Source organism: Poecilia latipinna, unplaced genomic scaffold, assembly GCF_001443285.1.
Source record: "Poecilia latipinna isolate Pla-1442-1.1 unplaced genomic scaffold, P_latipinna-1.0 Scaffold1290, whole genome shotgun sequence".
NCBI classification, from domain to species: Eukaryota; Metazoa; Chordata; class Actinopteri; order Cyprinodontiformes; family Poeciliidae; genus Poecilia; species Poecilia latipinna.
In genome coordinates this window covers 1-17,210 of record NW_015113906.1, presented here as the reverse complement: position 1 = coordinate 17,210, position 17,210 = coordinate 1, and the positions used below count along the sequence as shown (strand labels likewise).

The window sequence follows — 17,210 nt, the reverse complement described above, 5'->3', positions numbered from 1 at the left end:
TTTTCATGGGGAGAGTGAGTGCAGTGTGTGAGACGGTGGAAATTACACATCAAATGTGAGATACTGTTTTATATATTTGTGTCTGAGAATGACTCATACAAATAATACCAGAACCTGGATTGACTATTTTAAATAGTTCTGTATCAGCAAAACAGCCAACTCTTGTTTACAAAATGAGCCAAATTATTCGGATCTCTTGAAAATATTCGGAATTCCCATTGCTAGTGAAACACAATGACGGAAGCTGGGAAGCCTCTGATTGGCTAATGCTTCTGCAGTGGGCACAGAAGACGGCTTGTGATTGGATGGTTTTCGTTCTGGCATCGTTCCTGAGGCTGGCGGTGGTGACCCAGCAAGAAGCTAGAGTCAGTCTGAACATCGAGGGAGCCATGTTGATACCTGTTTTTGTGTCAAACGGTACATTTTCGATGGTTAAAGGACTACGTCTGAAAGACGGGAAGCCCGAGCGGTGATTTCCCAACCGCTATGAGAAGAGAGGACCTGGCTGGAATGGTACAGAGTGTGCCTGAAGAGCACTGGGTTTAGGTCACTGAGCAGCTGATTCAAAGCAAATGAAGTTGATGCTAGTTAGCTTGATAGCCAGGTAGCAACAGCTGTGCGGACGCTGCGTGGGATGCGGCTTTTGGACTCTTGCTATACAGTTTCTCAGCTTGTTGCATTCTGCTGAACGGACGCTCGCCAGGCTGTTGGGAAACACTCAACGAAGCGTCGACGAGGCTGTTGGGTTAGCTCTGGCTTTATAAAAGATGGCTTTGTAAAGCTAGCTAACGTTAGCATGCTGACAATCAGTCCGCATCTTTCGTCACGACTGTTTGCTAGCTGATGGGGTTCTAACTTATTCTTTCTCTGGGGCAGTTTGCCACTAGTTTGGAGGGAAAACAGCTTCAATAAGCCAAACATAATTATGGTGGTGAATTCAGTCTCCGGGCAAAACTACCTGTTCGCCTTCCCAGCCTGCCGATGAGCAGCTAACGGGCTTAGCAGCAGAACTTTGCTCCGACGGGTGTCTCTCACAAGCTGCAGAGCCCTCTCTCGCTCGCTAGCCGAGCCTTTACCTGAAGCAAGCTGGCGGCCCTCCGGGTAGAAGCCGAGGACAAGGAGCTGGGGTCCATGGCCTGGGTGCTGAAGATGGACGATGCCACCATCGAGTCGGGGCTGGTGCATGACTTCGATGCTAGCCTGTCTGGCATCGGACAGGAGCTCGGGGCTGGAGCTTACAGCATGAGGTTAGAGACGTGCAGGACAAATACACACACACACACACACACACACACACACACACACTGTCTGGATGGTGAAACGTTAAAGATGTCTGGCTGGGCAGGTGGTGGTGTTGTTCCCTGTTGCACTGGGTGTAATGGTTTCTCTTTGTTTTGAGAACTGCAGCACAGCAGTCACTGCGGGGTGCCACGATCGAGGTCAAACATTAGATTACACAAATTCACAAAACCGTAGACGGAAAAAATCCCGTTTCATGTTGTGAAGAGGGGGAGGTAAACACGTCAGATCAGCTGATCCTGTTCCCTCACAAACACAATGGGCTTGTTGCTACAACATATACAGACTTAGTTTCGACTAGGAAGTGCGTGGGGAGACGGTAGTAGCTTTGTTTCTGATGGTATGTGGAATGCAAAGGGTTTTCTCTGGGTCTGAGCCAGCGGCCTCACTCTGTTTAAATGTGTCTGGGCTTACATGTGACAGCATGGAACATGCTGTGCACAACTTTGTGTAAATAAGGGAGGTGCTTATTGTGAACTTTACCTATTTATCGATCTGTGGAGTAATGATTAATATTTGGAGGGAGGAAGAGGTTGTGCCTTCTTTTGTAATGTTTAGCCATTGTGGTTCAGAATAAGAATATCAGTATTTCTTGAGAATAAACAAAAAACTGTTAGACGGACATTAATATTTAGTCCAGAAACTTGATTCAGAAAACATTGGAAGCAAAATGAATAATTTTATATAGTTTGCAGAAAATTAAGCTGCTAAATTTTCACAGTAATTCATGAATATACCAGATGCACGGCTCGTTTATATAAATAATTAACTTTTTTTGATGTGCATACGTTTTGCACACACTTTACAAAATGGCATAGATTTGAAATGAATACCTAACTGATGTGACAAACCAGAATTACAGGATATCGTCGGGTTCGCTGAGTTGATCTTCTCTTAGCCATTGCTACAAAAACTTTTCTTTTCTGATTGTTTTATGTTAAAAATAAAGCAACATTTTGCCAACGATCTCCAGCTGTTCATCAAACTTTTCCATTTCTTCCACTTTTCCGATTGTTTTTAAAACAGCCACTCTGTTACTTCACAGTGCCAGCTATAAAATGTTTTATTAGCATTCTGCTAATGCCATTAGCTTAGCAAACAGTAGCTTTAATAACAGCTGCCTTAATACACTGTAGCATCTCCAGTTGTTGAGTCACTGTCCTGCCACGTTTAGATGCATCTCTGCTCCAGCGGCTGATTTTCCTCTTCAGTAGGCAGCAAGTTCTGCAGAAGCCCTGTAATGATCCATTCATCTGATTTATGTGTGATGGAGCAGAGATTTATCTGAGTTGCAGGATAGTAGCTGTCGAAAGGTGCAGAACTCTGATGCTTTACTTTCTCTGTATTTTCTTTTTTGTTCTTGTTGTTCTCAACCACAAATACTTATAGGCAAATTTAGAGGGGGAGAGAGAGGGGTAATAATTTTTGTATCCTTCTTTCAGCCAGCTCAAGATGGAGGGAAATCGCTACTTGCTTATTACGATCAAATCACAAACTAAAGTCCCTCTGGCTGCAGCATCATCACACAGACTTTGGTCACTTTGTTGAAATCCTGGTTAATTTCTACAGCCTGGTGTTTGTCTTCTTAGTGTCGACCTGAAATGATTAACACGTGGGTGCTGGACTGAATCCTGGCTGCGTAAACATTGTAAATGTGGCAAAGTCAGCATTTCCAGTCAATCTGTGTACAATCCATAAATGTTTCCCATGTTTGTTTGTTTTTTTTTTTTTTTTAATTTTCTAAACTCTCCAGAAGTTGCAAGTGGTATTGCGGTGAAGCACCTGTTCCCTTACTGGGTTTTCACTATGCTGTGTTTTGCTCACTGGGAGCTGTTGATATTTCTGCGTTCAGGGGGCAAGACCTCCAGGGATGAGCGTGTGTTTATCAGACGCCCCTCTCCTCCTCCTCCTCCTGCCTGTTTATCTGTGTGTGACGTAGGTGTGTGTGCCAGTCGCCCATGAGGGCAAGCGAGTTCACCAGTGCTGAATTCATGGCATGCACCTAAGTGAATTAGTGAAAATAGAGAGTGTGCTATCTGTGATACCCGGGATGGGTTTGAAGTCAGCAGCTGGTGGGAACAAAATGTTTCAGTGGAAGACACTCTTCAGGTTTCAGGTGGCCAGAATAGGTCAAAGGACGGCGGTTTGGACGGCTCAGTAGGGTTACAATAGGACAGTCTGCTGTATATTTACACCAAGGAAACCGAGAGAAAGTTTAGGCATTCCTGCTTCGCTCATGACTCTGCGAAATATTCCTATAAATGGAATGCTTTTCAGTGATGGAGTTAATTTTTCAGTATTTTTCCACTCGCACATGCTCGATTCAGCCAACATTAGTGTTTGTCGGGGTTAACTGAGGACAGGTCGACTGTCTGGATTAACACGTGTGAGAAATGACACATGTCAGCATCTTGAGCGGTGTCTGGGTGTTTCTAATCATGCGTCGTGCTGAAGCCTCATGCATCTATAATAAGAGACCAGTTTGATCAATGAAGCGCCTTTATCGCCCCTAAAACAGGCAGATTTGTTTAATAACTTAATCTGGAAGTTTTAAGTGTGACAAATGTATTTGAGATAAGAACCAAGAGAATCCAGTTTTGACAAATGGAGGCAGAAATAATTTACGCTTTTCAAATATTATGGCGCTTATGAGGCAATAAAGTTAAACACTAGAGATGAGATTAAAAATAAAAAATAAACTCTGCATCATTAAGACTTGAGTTAAGCTTTATATTGGATATTATTAAGCTGTGCTTCAGCTCTTCAGATGTCATTTTGTTTTTTGGTCTTTTCTGCGTCCTGCCGCCTCCCTGACTCGTCCGTCTCTGTCTTTCAGCGATGTGCTGGCTCTGCCCATCTTTAAGCAGGAGGACTCCAACCTTCCACCTGAAGGCAAGACCAAAAATCCCCCATTCCAGTATGTGCTGTGCGCCGCCACCTCGCCTGCTGTCAAGCTGCACGACGAGACGCTCACATACCTAAACCAAGGTAACGGGATATTTAATTCACTGAAACTACTTAAACTCCAAGCAGCGTCGCTCAATTTTAAGAAAACATGCAACTGTGATAAACTTTTGAATATCAAGACGGCTACCTTGATAGGAATTACACCCAATTTTCCTTTTGCTTTCTGTTCTTCCATCGTAATGTTTCTTAGACTCTTTTGAGTTTAACAAACTCTAGAAGATTTGTGCATGATGCTCGAAATGTAAAAACCTACCTCACTGTTAGTTGGTGCTACCAGTATGATTGCAGCTCAGAATATTGTGCAACTTTAGCTACACAGACTTTTTAATATCTGTAAATTTTACGCCCATCGCCTGTAGTTTCCACATGCAAAATTCAGCACTTGAATTAATTCCGACAGAGGAGAAAACTGTTTTTGTAAAATGGAGAGTTTTGGATATTTAGCACAAACGGTCGCATATAAAAATTGATGCACTGGATAATAAATTGGGCAGCACTGTAGCCTTGCATCAAGGAGGTGCTAGGATCAACTTCTAGCCTGGGAGTTTTTATGGTTCTCCTCATGCATTAGTGGATTCTCTCCAGGTACTCTGGCTTTCTCCCACAGTTTAAAAACATGACTGTAGGGTTGAATGATTACTCTTAAGTTAGTGATTTTCACTTCTGGTCCTCAGGAGCTCCGTCCTTCATGTTTTAGATGTTTCTCTGCTTTAGCACCAGAAGTCTGTTAAGAGCTACTTGGTTATAAATAAAGTATCTATCCACCCACCCGAATCAGGTGTGTGGAGGGAAGGATACGCCCCAAACATTCAGGATGTCTGACTAGCTTCATCCTAATGTATTGTTACATTTGATAAACAGATCGTAATGGTGACTTGCTGTAATAAATGTCAGCTAAATGTTTAAGCACTGCGCAAACTCTCGTTGTCTGTAGTACATTCGGTGACATTTGTTGTTTTCAAAGGTAGAGAAGTTGTAAGTCTGCATGTTGCAGGTGATTCATTATGACTGACGCATCATGACGCTCGGGTATTAAACGCTTTCAAGTGTTTAAGGGAAATTAAGATGAACTTTATATTTATTGCAAGAAATCCTTTTGCATTCAATATGCATTTTATGAGAACTCTTTTTTTTTTTTTAATTTGTCTTTGGGTTGTTTTGTTAAGAAACAAAAACTTCTAACTTGACCAGAATCAGGAGCTAAATGTATTTATTTTTTGGCCAGTTTATTGTTTTTGTAATATAGACTGATAACACAAACAACATGTGTCACATACAGAAAAAACAAACTGCATGTAGCTTCATAATCACTTCATCAGGGTGTTTTTTATATGATGAATAATGTAAACAGCGGATTTAATGGCAGCCATTATTCCTAGGAATGCAGGAAGCAGTTTTATCTGAAATGTAAAGTGCGGCGTTTGTTTGTAAATTCAACCATGTAAGTTTTTTTTCATGTTGCATTTCCTGTGTTGCATCTTTTCCATCTCACTGTTAAACCTGAGTGGTTTCTTCATTTTATTATTGTCATAATTAAAAGCGTTGCAGCTGATTGGTGGATCAATTGGCTGCAACTGATTGATCCATTATGAAGTGTTTTTATCCCTGCTGGGAACTGCATGGAAGAAATTTACATATTTGGTATAAGATTGTTAAAAAACCAGGATTATTGCAAAACCAGGATGTTATTTTATTTATTTATTTTATCTTTGCATTGGGTACTTCATCCGGTTTCTCTCCTTTCTCCCGTTCAGGCCAGTCTTATGAGATCCGTATGTTGGACAACAGGAAAGCAGGGGAGTTACCAGAGCTCAACAACAAGATGGTGAAGGTGAGGGAACCGCTGCAGCTAGAGGAGAAACATCTGCTTCTTGCATCTTGTGCTCCTCATATCTAACATGCATGTGTGTGTAGAGCACAGTACGGGTAGTGTTTCATGACCGGCGGCTGCAGTACACAGAGCACCAGCAGCTGGAGGGCTGGAAGTGGAATCGTCCTGGGGACCGTCTCCTTGACATCGGTAAAGAAGCCTGCAGAGAAATGTTTACTCTCTACTGTCCCGTGCGTGTGTGATACGCAGCTCAAATATCTCTGTCTGAAACAGATATTCCCATGTCAGTGGGCATTGTTGAGCCCAAGACTCACCCCTCCCAGCTCAACGCTGCAGAGTTTCTGTGGGACATGAACAAAAGAACGTCTGTTTTCGTTCAGGTAAAAAAAAAAAAAAAAAAAAAAAAAAAATTCCCCCAATTTCTCAAACCACACTCGCTCTCCTTTCGCCTGCTGCCACCTGAGTTTCCACATCAAACGGCGTCTCTTGATCACATCGCCTTGGTCGTGTCTGCAGGTGCACTGCATCAGCACGGAGTTCACCCCCAGGAAGCATGGCGGAGAGAAGGGCGTCCCGTTCAGGATCCAGATCGACACGTTCACCCAGGGAGACGGTGGAGAGTACATGGAGCACCTCCACTCCGCTTCCTGTCAGATTAAAGTTTTTAAGGTACGCACTTTGTCTCTTCCTGGTAAAATGACACATTTTTTTTATTTTTTATATATATATCAATGTTTCTCCTTGTCTTCTCCCCGTTCAGCCAAAGGGGGCGGACCGTAAGCAGAAGACTGACAGGGAGAAAATGGAGAAGCGCACCCCTCAGGAGAAGGAGAAGTACCAACCCTCCTATGATACCACTATCCTTTCAGAGGTTAGAATGATTCCCCTTAAAGGCTTATTTTTGCTTTTGCACAAAGGAAATGTCGTTTTACAACACAGTTTAAGGATGGCACCAGAGTTTTTTCCACTGCATTAACTCCAGCAGAGTCGCTGCTAGCAATAATTCGAAGCAATTACGTGTTAATGGGCAGAGTTGCCATTCGTTTTGTTCTGTCCTTTTGAGAGCCTGGATTTTTACTCCAGAGTCACTGAGGATTCATATGGTTGCATCACCGTTTGTCTCTGGTAACAAAGGTGTCGTTAAAACCTCTTTGGTAAAAACTCCAGGGAGGAAACGCAAAGCGAAGCGATGTTATCTTTATACAGAGCTTTCACTTCCACCCTTCCTGATTGATATTTTATTAATAATCCACCCGACTAACAAATTGAAGCACAGTTTGATTCTTAAGCTTATTAATTATCTTGGCTCACATGCTTAATCCAGTTGCATTGGATTAGGAGAACTGGCTTCTTAAAATGGTAGATTAGAACAAACCTTTAAAGTTGCTGTGGTTCGTGACAATAACTCCCATCTTGAGCGTAAAGCTTCAATCCACTAGAGATACTTCAAAGATTAACACTGCAGTTTTTCCTGAGCAGCGGGGTCAGTGGCCTCTTCTTGTATATAATGTTTAGGCTGCTGCTATAGTTGCGAAAACCACTTCCTGCTGCTAAAAGAAAGCAGTGTGTTATTTGCACTTGGAGACAGTTTGCAATGACACAAAACCGTCTTTCTGAAGTAAAGCTGTGGTGCACCGCCTCTGGTTATTCACAACTTTTACTATAGAAACAACAGCCTGAGTTATAAACCTACGCAAACACAAACACACTGGGGGACTAAGGACAACCTCAATAAAAAAAGATTTACCCATAAATCTTAGCAGTTACCTGCTTCAGGTTCAAATAAACAACCTAGTTGCATCGCAGAGCAAGCGGTGAGCTGAGCATCAATTCTGCAGATCGCTGCGATTATTTTCTACAAATTATCTTAATAATGTAGCTTCACAGATGTGATATGAGAAGAAGAAATCACACGATTTAACAGAGTCCAACATCAGTGTAGAAATATTTAATATTTTACACCGATATTTCTAAAACGGCAAACTGCTGAGTTGAGACGGACTCGTGTGATTGGCTCCCAAAGTTTTGCAGTACAGATTCGTCGGACAGAAACACGACGACTTGTTGTTTGTATTTGACGTGTTGTTTTTTACTTTTTTTGTAAGAAATTGATGCGCATGTTTCAGACAAGAACTAAAAATGTAATTACACACCATCAGCAACAAGTTGAGTCTGTAGAGAAGTAAAACCTTCAAAGCACAATTGTAGTATTACCAATCTGGACAAGAATGGAGGTTAAAATGTATCAAAAATATTTGTATTTTCACTCTATTCCCTGTCCCATAAATGATTTCTTTCCTTCCTCATGCCTTTGTCCTGTGTCTTCTTCTTTGCTTTCCTTCTTTCCCTTCTTTTTTTGTCATCTTGTCTTTCTTTTTCCTTCCATTTTCCCCTCTTTGCACCGCCTTCCTTCCTAATATCTTCTTATACCTTGTAAACGTCCTCCTTTCTCTTCAGTCTCCTTTCTCGCTTGTCCTTTGTTTCTCACTTGCTTGTATCCTAGTTTCCTTCCTTTCTTGTCATCCCTTCAGTCCTTCCTCTCTTTGTTTCTTCTTCTTCCTCGCTTCTTTCCTTTCTTGCTTGTCCTTCCTTCCAGAAACGTTTCTTTCCATTTTAAACTGGACGAAAAGAACTGACAACTCTGAAGAAAAGTCTGGAGTTTTTACATGAATTATGTGTAGGAAACCTGACAATATAGATCCAACAAATCCTTTAGGGTTTTTTTGGACTTTTCTTTTGGTACTGAGTGAGAAGTCCCCGATCTGTGTGTGTGTGTTGGTGTGAGTCACAGGCCAGCTAACCTCTGCTGTGTGTCTGAATGCAGACGAGGCTTGAACCCATCATAGAAGATTCGGGTGACCATGAGCTGAAAAAGTCCAGCAAGCGGACACTTCCCGCTGACTGTGGCGACTCCTTGGCCAAGAGAGGCAGTGTAAGCACCCTGCTGTCCTCTCCCGCTCCTTCCTGGTCCTGCCGTCTATTCTCCGTCTCCATTTCAAACCAGTAAACATTCAACTGGTGTGATTGGGATAGTGCAATGCTACATGTTTGTAATTTGGAGGAGTGGCGCAAAGCTAAATTCCCAGTGTATACTTACTTTTCCACACACTTTTCTTAGGCGTATTTAAAGTTTCATTTATTTTATTATCGGTGTGTAATCACTGCAGCATTTATATACGTCTGTGTCTCTGCCCAGTGCTCCCCGTGGCCAGACGCCGCCTACACCAGCACCAGCCAGGCAGCTACCCCCTCCTTCACCTCCACCCCACTTTCCACCTACACAACCTCCTCGGTGCTGGACAGGTACTTCAGTTTATTGTTTAGCGAATTCATTCATTTTCATGGTCACATTGAAAAGTCATTCATGTTGATCTTTAAATTTTTTTTTTTTGTTTGTTTTTTGTTTTCCAGTGACTCATCCTCACCCAATCACCAAGCAGATCCTGGTGGCCATGGCAACTCGGAGGTTAGTATCTAGTTGTTTCTGCTCCTGGCTGATTTGGTCACAATTAGGCCTGAAGCTAACCATTATTTTCGTAATCGATTATTCTATTGATTATTGTGACAATTAATGTGACATTATAGAAATTTTTCATTTAACCATTTAAAACTTTTTATATGATATTAGAAATGCACTAAAAGATGCAAATAAACAAATCAATTCCTTTTTTAAATGAGAAACTTTACATTTTTTGGCTTAGAATACAGTAACAATGGATGCCTTTAGTGAATGTTTGTAGATTTATTTTACAGAATCTGAACCAGGTGAAGGCAAAACTATCCCACTTAAGGAGTTCAGGGTAAAACATATTTATACACAAATGTTCTTAATGTTAAATGCTACATTTTTTGTACAGCTTTGACTTAATATTTGCTCTGAGTTTGTTGGGGGTTTTTAAGTAAATGGCCTTTTTGAGTTGTTATACTCCAGTTAATAATCGATTTCTAATTTAGTTGACAGTTATTTCAGTAATTGATTAATCACAGTTAATTGGATTAATCATTCCAGCCCTAGTCACATTTAATCAGACATCTTTAATCATCAGTGTTCATATATCTGTACACAAACACATTAAATTGTCAGGTGAAAAGAAAATATCTGCACATTTATGGCTGTTTCTGTAAAAACACAGATGCATTCAGATTCAAATTATGTCACCGCTTTGACATTAATCGAGTTCAGATTGAACAAGGTTTCATTTTTGTGGAGACGTTTAATAAAATGTTGATGCACTTAATTTGAGTCTTGAAAAACGATTTAAACTCCTCGAACTTTTTCACCTGTTTTCATGTTGCGATTAATTTTTGTGACGATGCAACACAAATCAGGGCTGGACAATAAATCAATAACGATACATGTCGCAATAGACATGTAGATGCATCGATTGTGCAGCAGCAGTTTGAGGTTTCGCCATTGTGCCTCATAAATGCTTAAAAACATAAAAACTACAGCTAGGCGTGAAAACTGGATGAAACGGGAAGCGTCATACTACCAGTTTGATAGTATTTCAGATATTTAAAACAAAAACTAATCAACAATTATTGGCATTTTCTGATAAGAAAGGCTTACGTTATGATATGTGCTTGTTCAGCCCAAACACAAAGTATGGTATAATCATAAAGTGAGACGAATATAAAGCTATTTTTTTATTATTCCCAAATAAAAAACCTGAAAAGTGTGGCATGCATGTGTATCCAGCCTAATAGGTCACACCTTTGTGGAGCCAGCTTTTGCTTCAATTGCATCATCTCATGTTTGGTCTCATCTCAACTCGCTGTGAGCTACATGGAAGTGGTCCGATTATTATCGCTTCATTTAGTCAAATACTGATTAGTACATCTGGCATTATGGTTGCTAACAGAAAGTTGAACTCGGTGTTGTTGCGACTGAAGTCTTTCTGTCTCGTCTGTGCAGCAGCTGAGCCCCACTGCCTCCATACAGGACGCTCAGAAGTGGCTGTTGAAGAACCGCTTCAGCTCCTACACTAGACTCTTCTCTCATTTCTCAGGTGTGTACACGTTTTTTGTTGTTTTTTTTAAGGTTTTATTGGCTCTAGTGGCCTTTATTTGATGGTGAATTGACAGGAAAGTGGGTAACGAACTAAAAAGAGACGGTGTTGTGCTGGAAAAGTTTGAAAACATACCTTCAAATTGTTAAAGTTCTTGAATTTCACTTTAAGAGTGTACAAATTATTTGTGCTTCCACTTAAAGGATCCAGAATAAAAGTCTTATAAGCTTTATTACTGTAATCAGATGCCCTGCTGTGTAAACATTAGGACCATGAGAACGACTAAAGCAAAACTCTTACTCTGTCCTGTCGCAGGTTCTGATTTATTGAAGTTAACCCGGGACGACCTGGTGCAGATTTGTGGGCCGGCTGATGGGATCAGACTCTTCAATGCTCTCAAATCCAGGTGAGAAAAGTGTCTGGTGTAAGAAGAAAAAGCGCTGAAAGTGAGCCCGTCTTCGTGGCCGTGTGGGTAAACTGTCCCCTCTCGTTGCAGGTCAGTGCGTCCCAGATTGACAGTGTACGTCTGTCAGGAGTCTCCTCAAGGGAGCCCCCTGCTGGAGAGGCACTGCACAATAGAAAATGGAGAACACCGGAGCTCTGCTAGTTTACACGGTGAACAAAATGTTTCTCGACACTAATGGAGTACTGAAGCGTGTTTGCACAAGTCTTTAACGCCGTCGCCTGTCTGTGTCCCTTCAGTATACCACGCTCTGTATTTGGAGGAGCTCACAGCTGCAGAACTCATCCGTAAGATTGCATCTGTGTGCGACATTCCATTGGGAAGGATCCACCAGGTGTACAGGCAGGGTCCGACAGGCATACACATCCTACTAAGCGACCAGGTATTGGCATGCACACACCACTCCACTCCCTTTTTTTTTTTTTTTTTAACCGCATCATCATCTAAAAACAGACAATTTAACTGTAGTGGGAAAACTACATCTGTTCCACTGATCAAGTTTTGAACTATTTTTGCAAAAATATTCATATCTTTTGCTCACAAATGAGAAAATGATGCAATTTTTTTTGTAATCAGTGTTTCCCATTAAAAATATGAAAAATTGTCCCTTGTATGCCAATAGCTCCATCATGAAAACCTATCGAGATTCACCTGAAATCACTGAGTCAGGAGAATCTGTTGTTTGGAAATCTGTTACGCTGCATTTTATCCGTCTTTTAATTTGCAACAAGAATATGCTCAACTCGGGTGCAACATCATTCCCAGCCTCAAAATACTCATCTATCCCTCTAATCTGTTTTTGTGGCCCATGTAAAGAGCAGTTGGTGCAGTTCCACTTATAATCTCCATCGTTGGCACAATCTCCTTATCAACTCAACTATTTAAAAAGAATGTTTTTAAAAATGTACCTTAAGCTTTCTACCAACAGGAATTGTTTTACCAGCTTGGAAGTCTGAAAAGGCAAACCAGTCTGTAGTGATGATTGCAAAGGGTAAACGTAAAGGAGACGCCAGAATAACATGTTGGGACACAAAACTGAAAGTGATTTTATTAAAAAAAAAAAAAAAAAACAGGAAATGCTGTTACTCAGAGAAAGACAGTTTTTGCCTGAATGCTCCACTTCGCCTGTAAACTAAAACAGCTGAAGGATTATTTTAGGATGAGGATTACAGATTAATTAAAATTAAGATATAAACTTAAATGACATACTTTTAAGCATGCAAACTGTTAAACATTTCACAAATGACAGATTTTCGTCTAGGTTCATCTTGTGCCGATTTGAATCTGCAAGCTGAGGAGAGAAATAAACCACAAACCTCTCTAATTTGAATCTTATTTATACTCTACTGTTTTTTGCATTACTAGATTGACTGATGTTACTTCAACAACACCAGGAAATCATATTTTGAGAATATTGGCAGACATATCGAACAAAACTCAACATTTATCCTCATTTGTTCTCTTAGATGGTTTACAACTTGTCTGACGAGAGCTGTTTTTTGATCAGCACTGTCAAAGGTAAGCACACGATTCCAAAACGAGGGAGGAGCTGGTAATTATCCATATTCTCCGTATTTTAGGATTTACTCTCCCTTTCCTCTCTTCTGTTCTCTTTCCAGATGAGTTGGGCGAAGGACTTCATCTAATCTTGAAGTAGTGAAGAGCACAGATGGCGTCACTAATACTCCATCCTCTGCTTTGGAGCAGAAGCCTCCTTCTGTCGCTCTGCATCCTCCCCGTCTCTCTTTAGCGATCGCTCGATGGAAAGCAGAGTGACTGCGCCGAAGCCATGTAAATGTTAGAATCTGACATGGGTGTGTCCACTGTTTCATATTGAAAACATTATTAAGATGAAGGTTAGGAGAAGAGATCGGGGAGGATTTGAGATCAGGGGGTAGTTAACATTGTTCAATGTATTTTGATTTAATTTTTTTTGTCTTTTTATAAATATATATAAGACAAAAAGTTTCTGTGTGGAGGTGGGAGGGTGGAGGCTCCAAGGGAGAGGGGTGGATGGTGCTCTGGCATGCAAGAGACGGGAAGAAAAAGTCACCTTATTGCTTGTTGCCCTTCCTAAACAACCAGCGTTAGGCCAGTATTTGATGAAACTGTACTGCTGAACAGCATGCAATCCATACCAAGTTGCTTGAACGACAAACTCCGCTTACTCTGCTTACTTAACATTCTTCGACGGGGATGTCTTAATTAACTTTCTCTAATTGGCTGAGCAAATATTCAGGGTAAATGAGTGGAAATGCTCTCATTTTTGGCTTTTTTTTTTTTTTTTTGCTATTTTAAAATGACGTCATCAGTTCTTATCACATTGTCTCACTATGTGATTTAAACTTACAGCCATATCTCTGTCGACATTGCGTCTCGCTCAGCTAACGTGTGTCCAGTATGGCCTGTGCTTTTACAGTTTTTTTTTTTTTTTTTTTTTTTTTTTGTTGCCTATTTTTGAGTCGGCTCTTTCTGTTCCTCTTAATGAATTTACTCTTTCTGGTGCCATAACAGCTCATTAGCTTGGCTTTTATTTTTATTTTTTTTTAAATTCAAGTGTATACATGGAGTACATACGCATCATTATTTGACTTCTCTGCTTTATTAAAACACTGGTTTACAGAATTATGGCGAGAAGACTTTGGGAATTAGTTGATAAAACCCCTCGACGATGCTATCCAGTGGAGCATTAGTGCCTATTTAAACGAAACCTACTTTATAGTGGACCAAACGGGAAACTGACTGACTGACAGGTGTAATCTGAGAGGGAATAAACTGCAGCCGGTCTTGAATTTGTGCAAATTTAAAGCACTAAAGCTGGTTTAAAAGTTGGGGGAGGGTGGACTTAAAACAGCAAATTTTGTACCGGGTGCCGAAGCCTTGATTCCAGATCCATTTTTACTGTAAACATTATGCAGCAGGTGAGGCATACGGTTGCATCTCAATAAATTAGAAATTGTCAAATTGTTTTACGTAACTTAATTGAAAAGATGAAACTCAACTAGATCATTACACACACAGTGATTTGTATCAAGTTTGTTTGTTTTGATGACTCATGGAAACCAAAACTGTCCAAAAACTGGCTTATTACACAAGATTAAAAAGGTTTTATTTTTTTATTACCATTAAGAATCAGGTTGTAGAAGGTGCTAATTTGATGGTTATGTAGCAGAAAGTTATTAACAACTTCAAGGAATCTGTTCAAAGGGCTGTGTCCAGGTATATTAATGGAAAGTTTAGTGGAAGGAGGGAAAAAAAAGGTTGTGGTGGGGTTAAGGTCAAGTGAGTTTGCCCCAAATGATCAGACTGAAAACTTCCCAAAGAATCTCAAGCAACTTGGTGTATGTGCCTCTCCACTCTTCCTTAAGACCCCTTGGGATCATTTTGGGACCTTTTTTTTATTAAATGCTAAATTTAGTTTTCAATATGGACGGAGGACATTGGACCATTGAGCAACACTCCTGTTTCTGCCATTGTCTCTAGCTTTCGAGTGGCTTAACACGAGGAATTGGACCGTTGTGCTTCATATCCTGAGTACATCTGTGTGGTGTGAGCTTGTACCATATTTTTTCTTTCCACCCAACTTTCCATTAATACAGTCGGATACAGCAGTCTGACAGCCGGCTTCTTTACCAGTGACCTGCTGAGGGTCTCAAAGAGATGGTTGTGTGGACCATAAAATGGCCATAGCATTACACTTCTGCATTAAAGTTTTATTATTATTATTATTATTATTTGGTCTTTTATTGTATTATAATGTTGAGGATTTGAATTCTGTGGTTTGGTTAGCCCATCAAAATTAACAGCAATAAATGCTTTAAAGACCTCCCTCTGTATAATGAATTTGTTTCACTTTTTGAATTCAATTAGTAATTAATGAGGTTTTCCATGATCTTCTATTGGGATGCTCCTGTATGCAGTGGTAATGCATCAAAATGCCACGTCATTCTTGGGAACTTTGAGTCGTAGCCTAGCACAGAACGTACAGGTCGCGTTCTGAGTGGCCTTATCAAAAAGCGAAAGGAAACCTCACCACGCTTGAGGCCTCTGCTTTGGTTCAAGTTGGTCTGTTTTGGCATTTTCGAAGAGGTTTACATTGTCAAGGTGTCAGAATTTGTGTGCATGTGTATCATTTTGTTCATTATGTCCAATGTTTGTTTGTTTTTTTCTGCTGGTAAAAGAAGTCGTGTTTAGCTTGCTACTTAGTAAAGAGCATGTGGATATCTGGGAGACAGATAAATTTGTCAGTGAGTGTATCCCCCGAAACTTTTCTCCCCCCCCTGTTACTTTTTCCATACGTTAGAGACCAAGCCTGCACTGAAGAAATTCACAAACTTCTAGTTCGATGTGTAGTCATTAGTCCTACACCCTCAACATCCTTTTCTTACTAGATCAGAAGGAGTTCGACAAATAAAACTCTCAAGGCTATGAAAGCAGCTGTTTGTGTCTCGACATGCACCAGAGCCAGGACTGTAGCTCCTGAGGCGTCTGCGCGGACGAACGCGAGTGCTACAACAGAGAAACCTGTGTTCATCAACTCTAGCGTTTGTAAGAATAGAGTGGATGTAAAAAGGAAAAAAGTTTTAGTTTTAGTCTGCTGAAGGTCTGACCAACCGTCTGCCTGTCTGTGTGAGCACGAGCCGGAAAGAGGTGACCACTGTTAACCTGATGCTTCTCATGTGCACAGTATCATATGCTGGAGATGTACACAACCACATGTGCTGGGAATAAATAATTTCATAACTTACTCCTGTGTTCTGCATATTTATTCAAGAAGAAAATGATGAGGGGCATACTCTTTAAGCTGAATTTTATCTGTCAGGATGACTGTTTTCTTTTCTCATAGTATCTAAGATTACAGTTTTATGTAATTACGTTTCACCCACTGAATGAACATTAGGAAAAAAAATAACAAATATATGTGCCCAGTTTGTCACTGTGGAACTGAAGGACTCTTGTCAAATAAATTTAAGGTATAGCTTAAGAACCCTTCAAGCACGTAATTATATTTATTAGATAATCTGGAATTGAATGGAGGTGCATAGGTTTCAATACATGAATTAGAATGACATGAGATGTTTTTCTTACAGTATCAATTAGATTTTTTCAACATTGCAACCATGAACTTCATTGTCCTTTGTATGATGGTAAATGGTGCAACTATGAAGTATAAATGGAAGGAATTTGATGCACTGTATTGAACAATTTCTACAAGAAAAAAAAAAAGTGGAGTGAATTTGAGTTCAGACCCCAAAAGCTTTCTAGAAGCTTTTTGCCTAATCTAAAGCTACAAGTTTTGTCTAACCCAGTTTTCCAAATCCACAGTAATATTTTAATTAATCCTTGTTTGTATAATATCTTATGCTTGGTGAGATTAGTTGGAGAATGCCAGTTAAGATACATTTTCAGTCCTTTCCAAAAATTCTCAATGGAATTTTAAATAGGACTTTGACTAGACTCTTATAACATGTATTAGCTTCAATCAGAACCATTACATTGTAGCTTTGGCTGTAATTTTAGGGTCACCATCCTGTTGCTTAGCTATAAGATTTGTTTTTAAGAAGCCAGAATATTCCCAGATAGCACATGATGTTAAATCAACGTTGAAAAATAGTTAGAATCGTTGATTTTTGGTTGAAGT

The 17,210-nt window shown here is 40.3% G+C and overlaps 1 protein-coding gene across 1 annotated transcript; it reads left to right on the top strand.

The window, feature by feature from the left end:
• ubp1 (upstream binding protein 1) lies at positions 1 to 14,008 on the top strand. Its single transcript, XM_015055020.1, has 16 exons — positions 1 to 1,247; positions 4,136 to 4,287; positions 6,021 to 6,097; positions 6,181 to 6,286; positions 6,371 to 6,477; positions 6,614 to 6,766; positions 6,858 to 6,968; positions 8,922 to 9,029; positions 9,294 to 9,400; positions 9,509 to 9,563; positions 11,013 to 11,106; positions 11,422 to 11,512; positions 11,603 to 11,721; positions 11,809 to 11,951; positions 13,036 to 13,087; positions 13,189 to 14,008. The coding sequence occupies exons 1-16, from the start codon at positions 1,132 to 1,134 to the stop codon at positions 13,224 to 13,226; spliced, it is 1,629 nt and encodes a 542-aa protein (XP_014910506.1). The 5' UTR covers positions 1 to 1,131; the 3' UTR covers positions 13,227 to 14,008.
• The last annotated feature ends 3,202 nt before the right edge of the window (positions 14,009 to 17,210 follow it).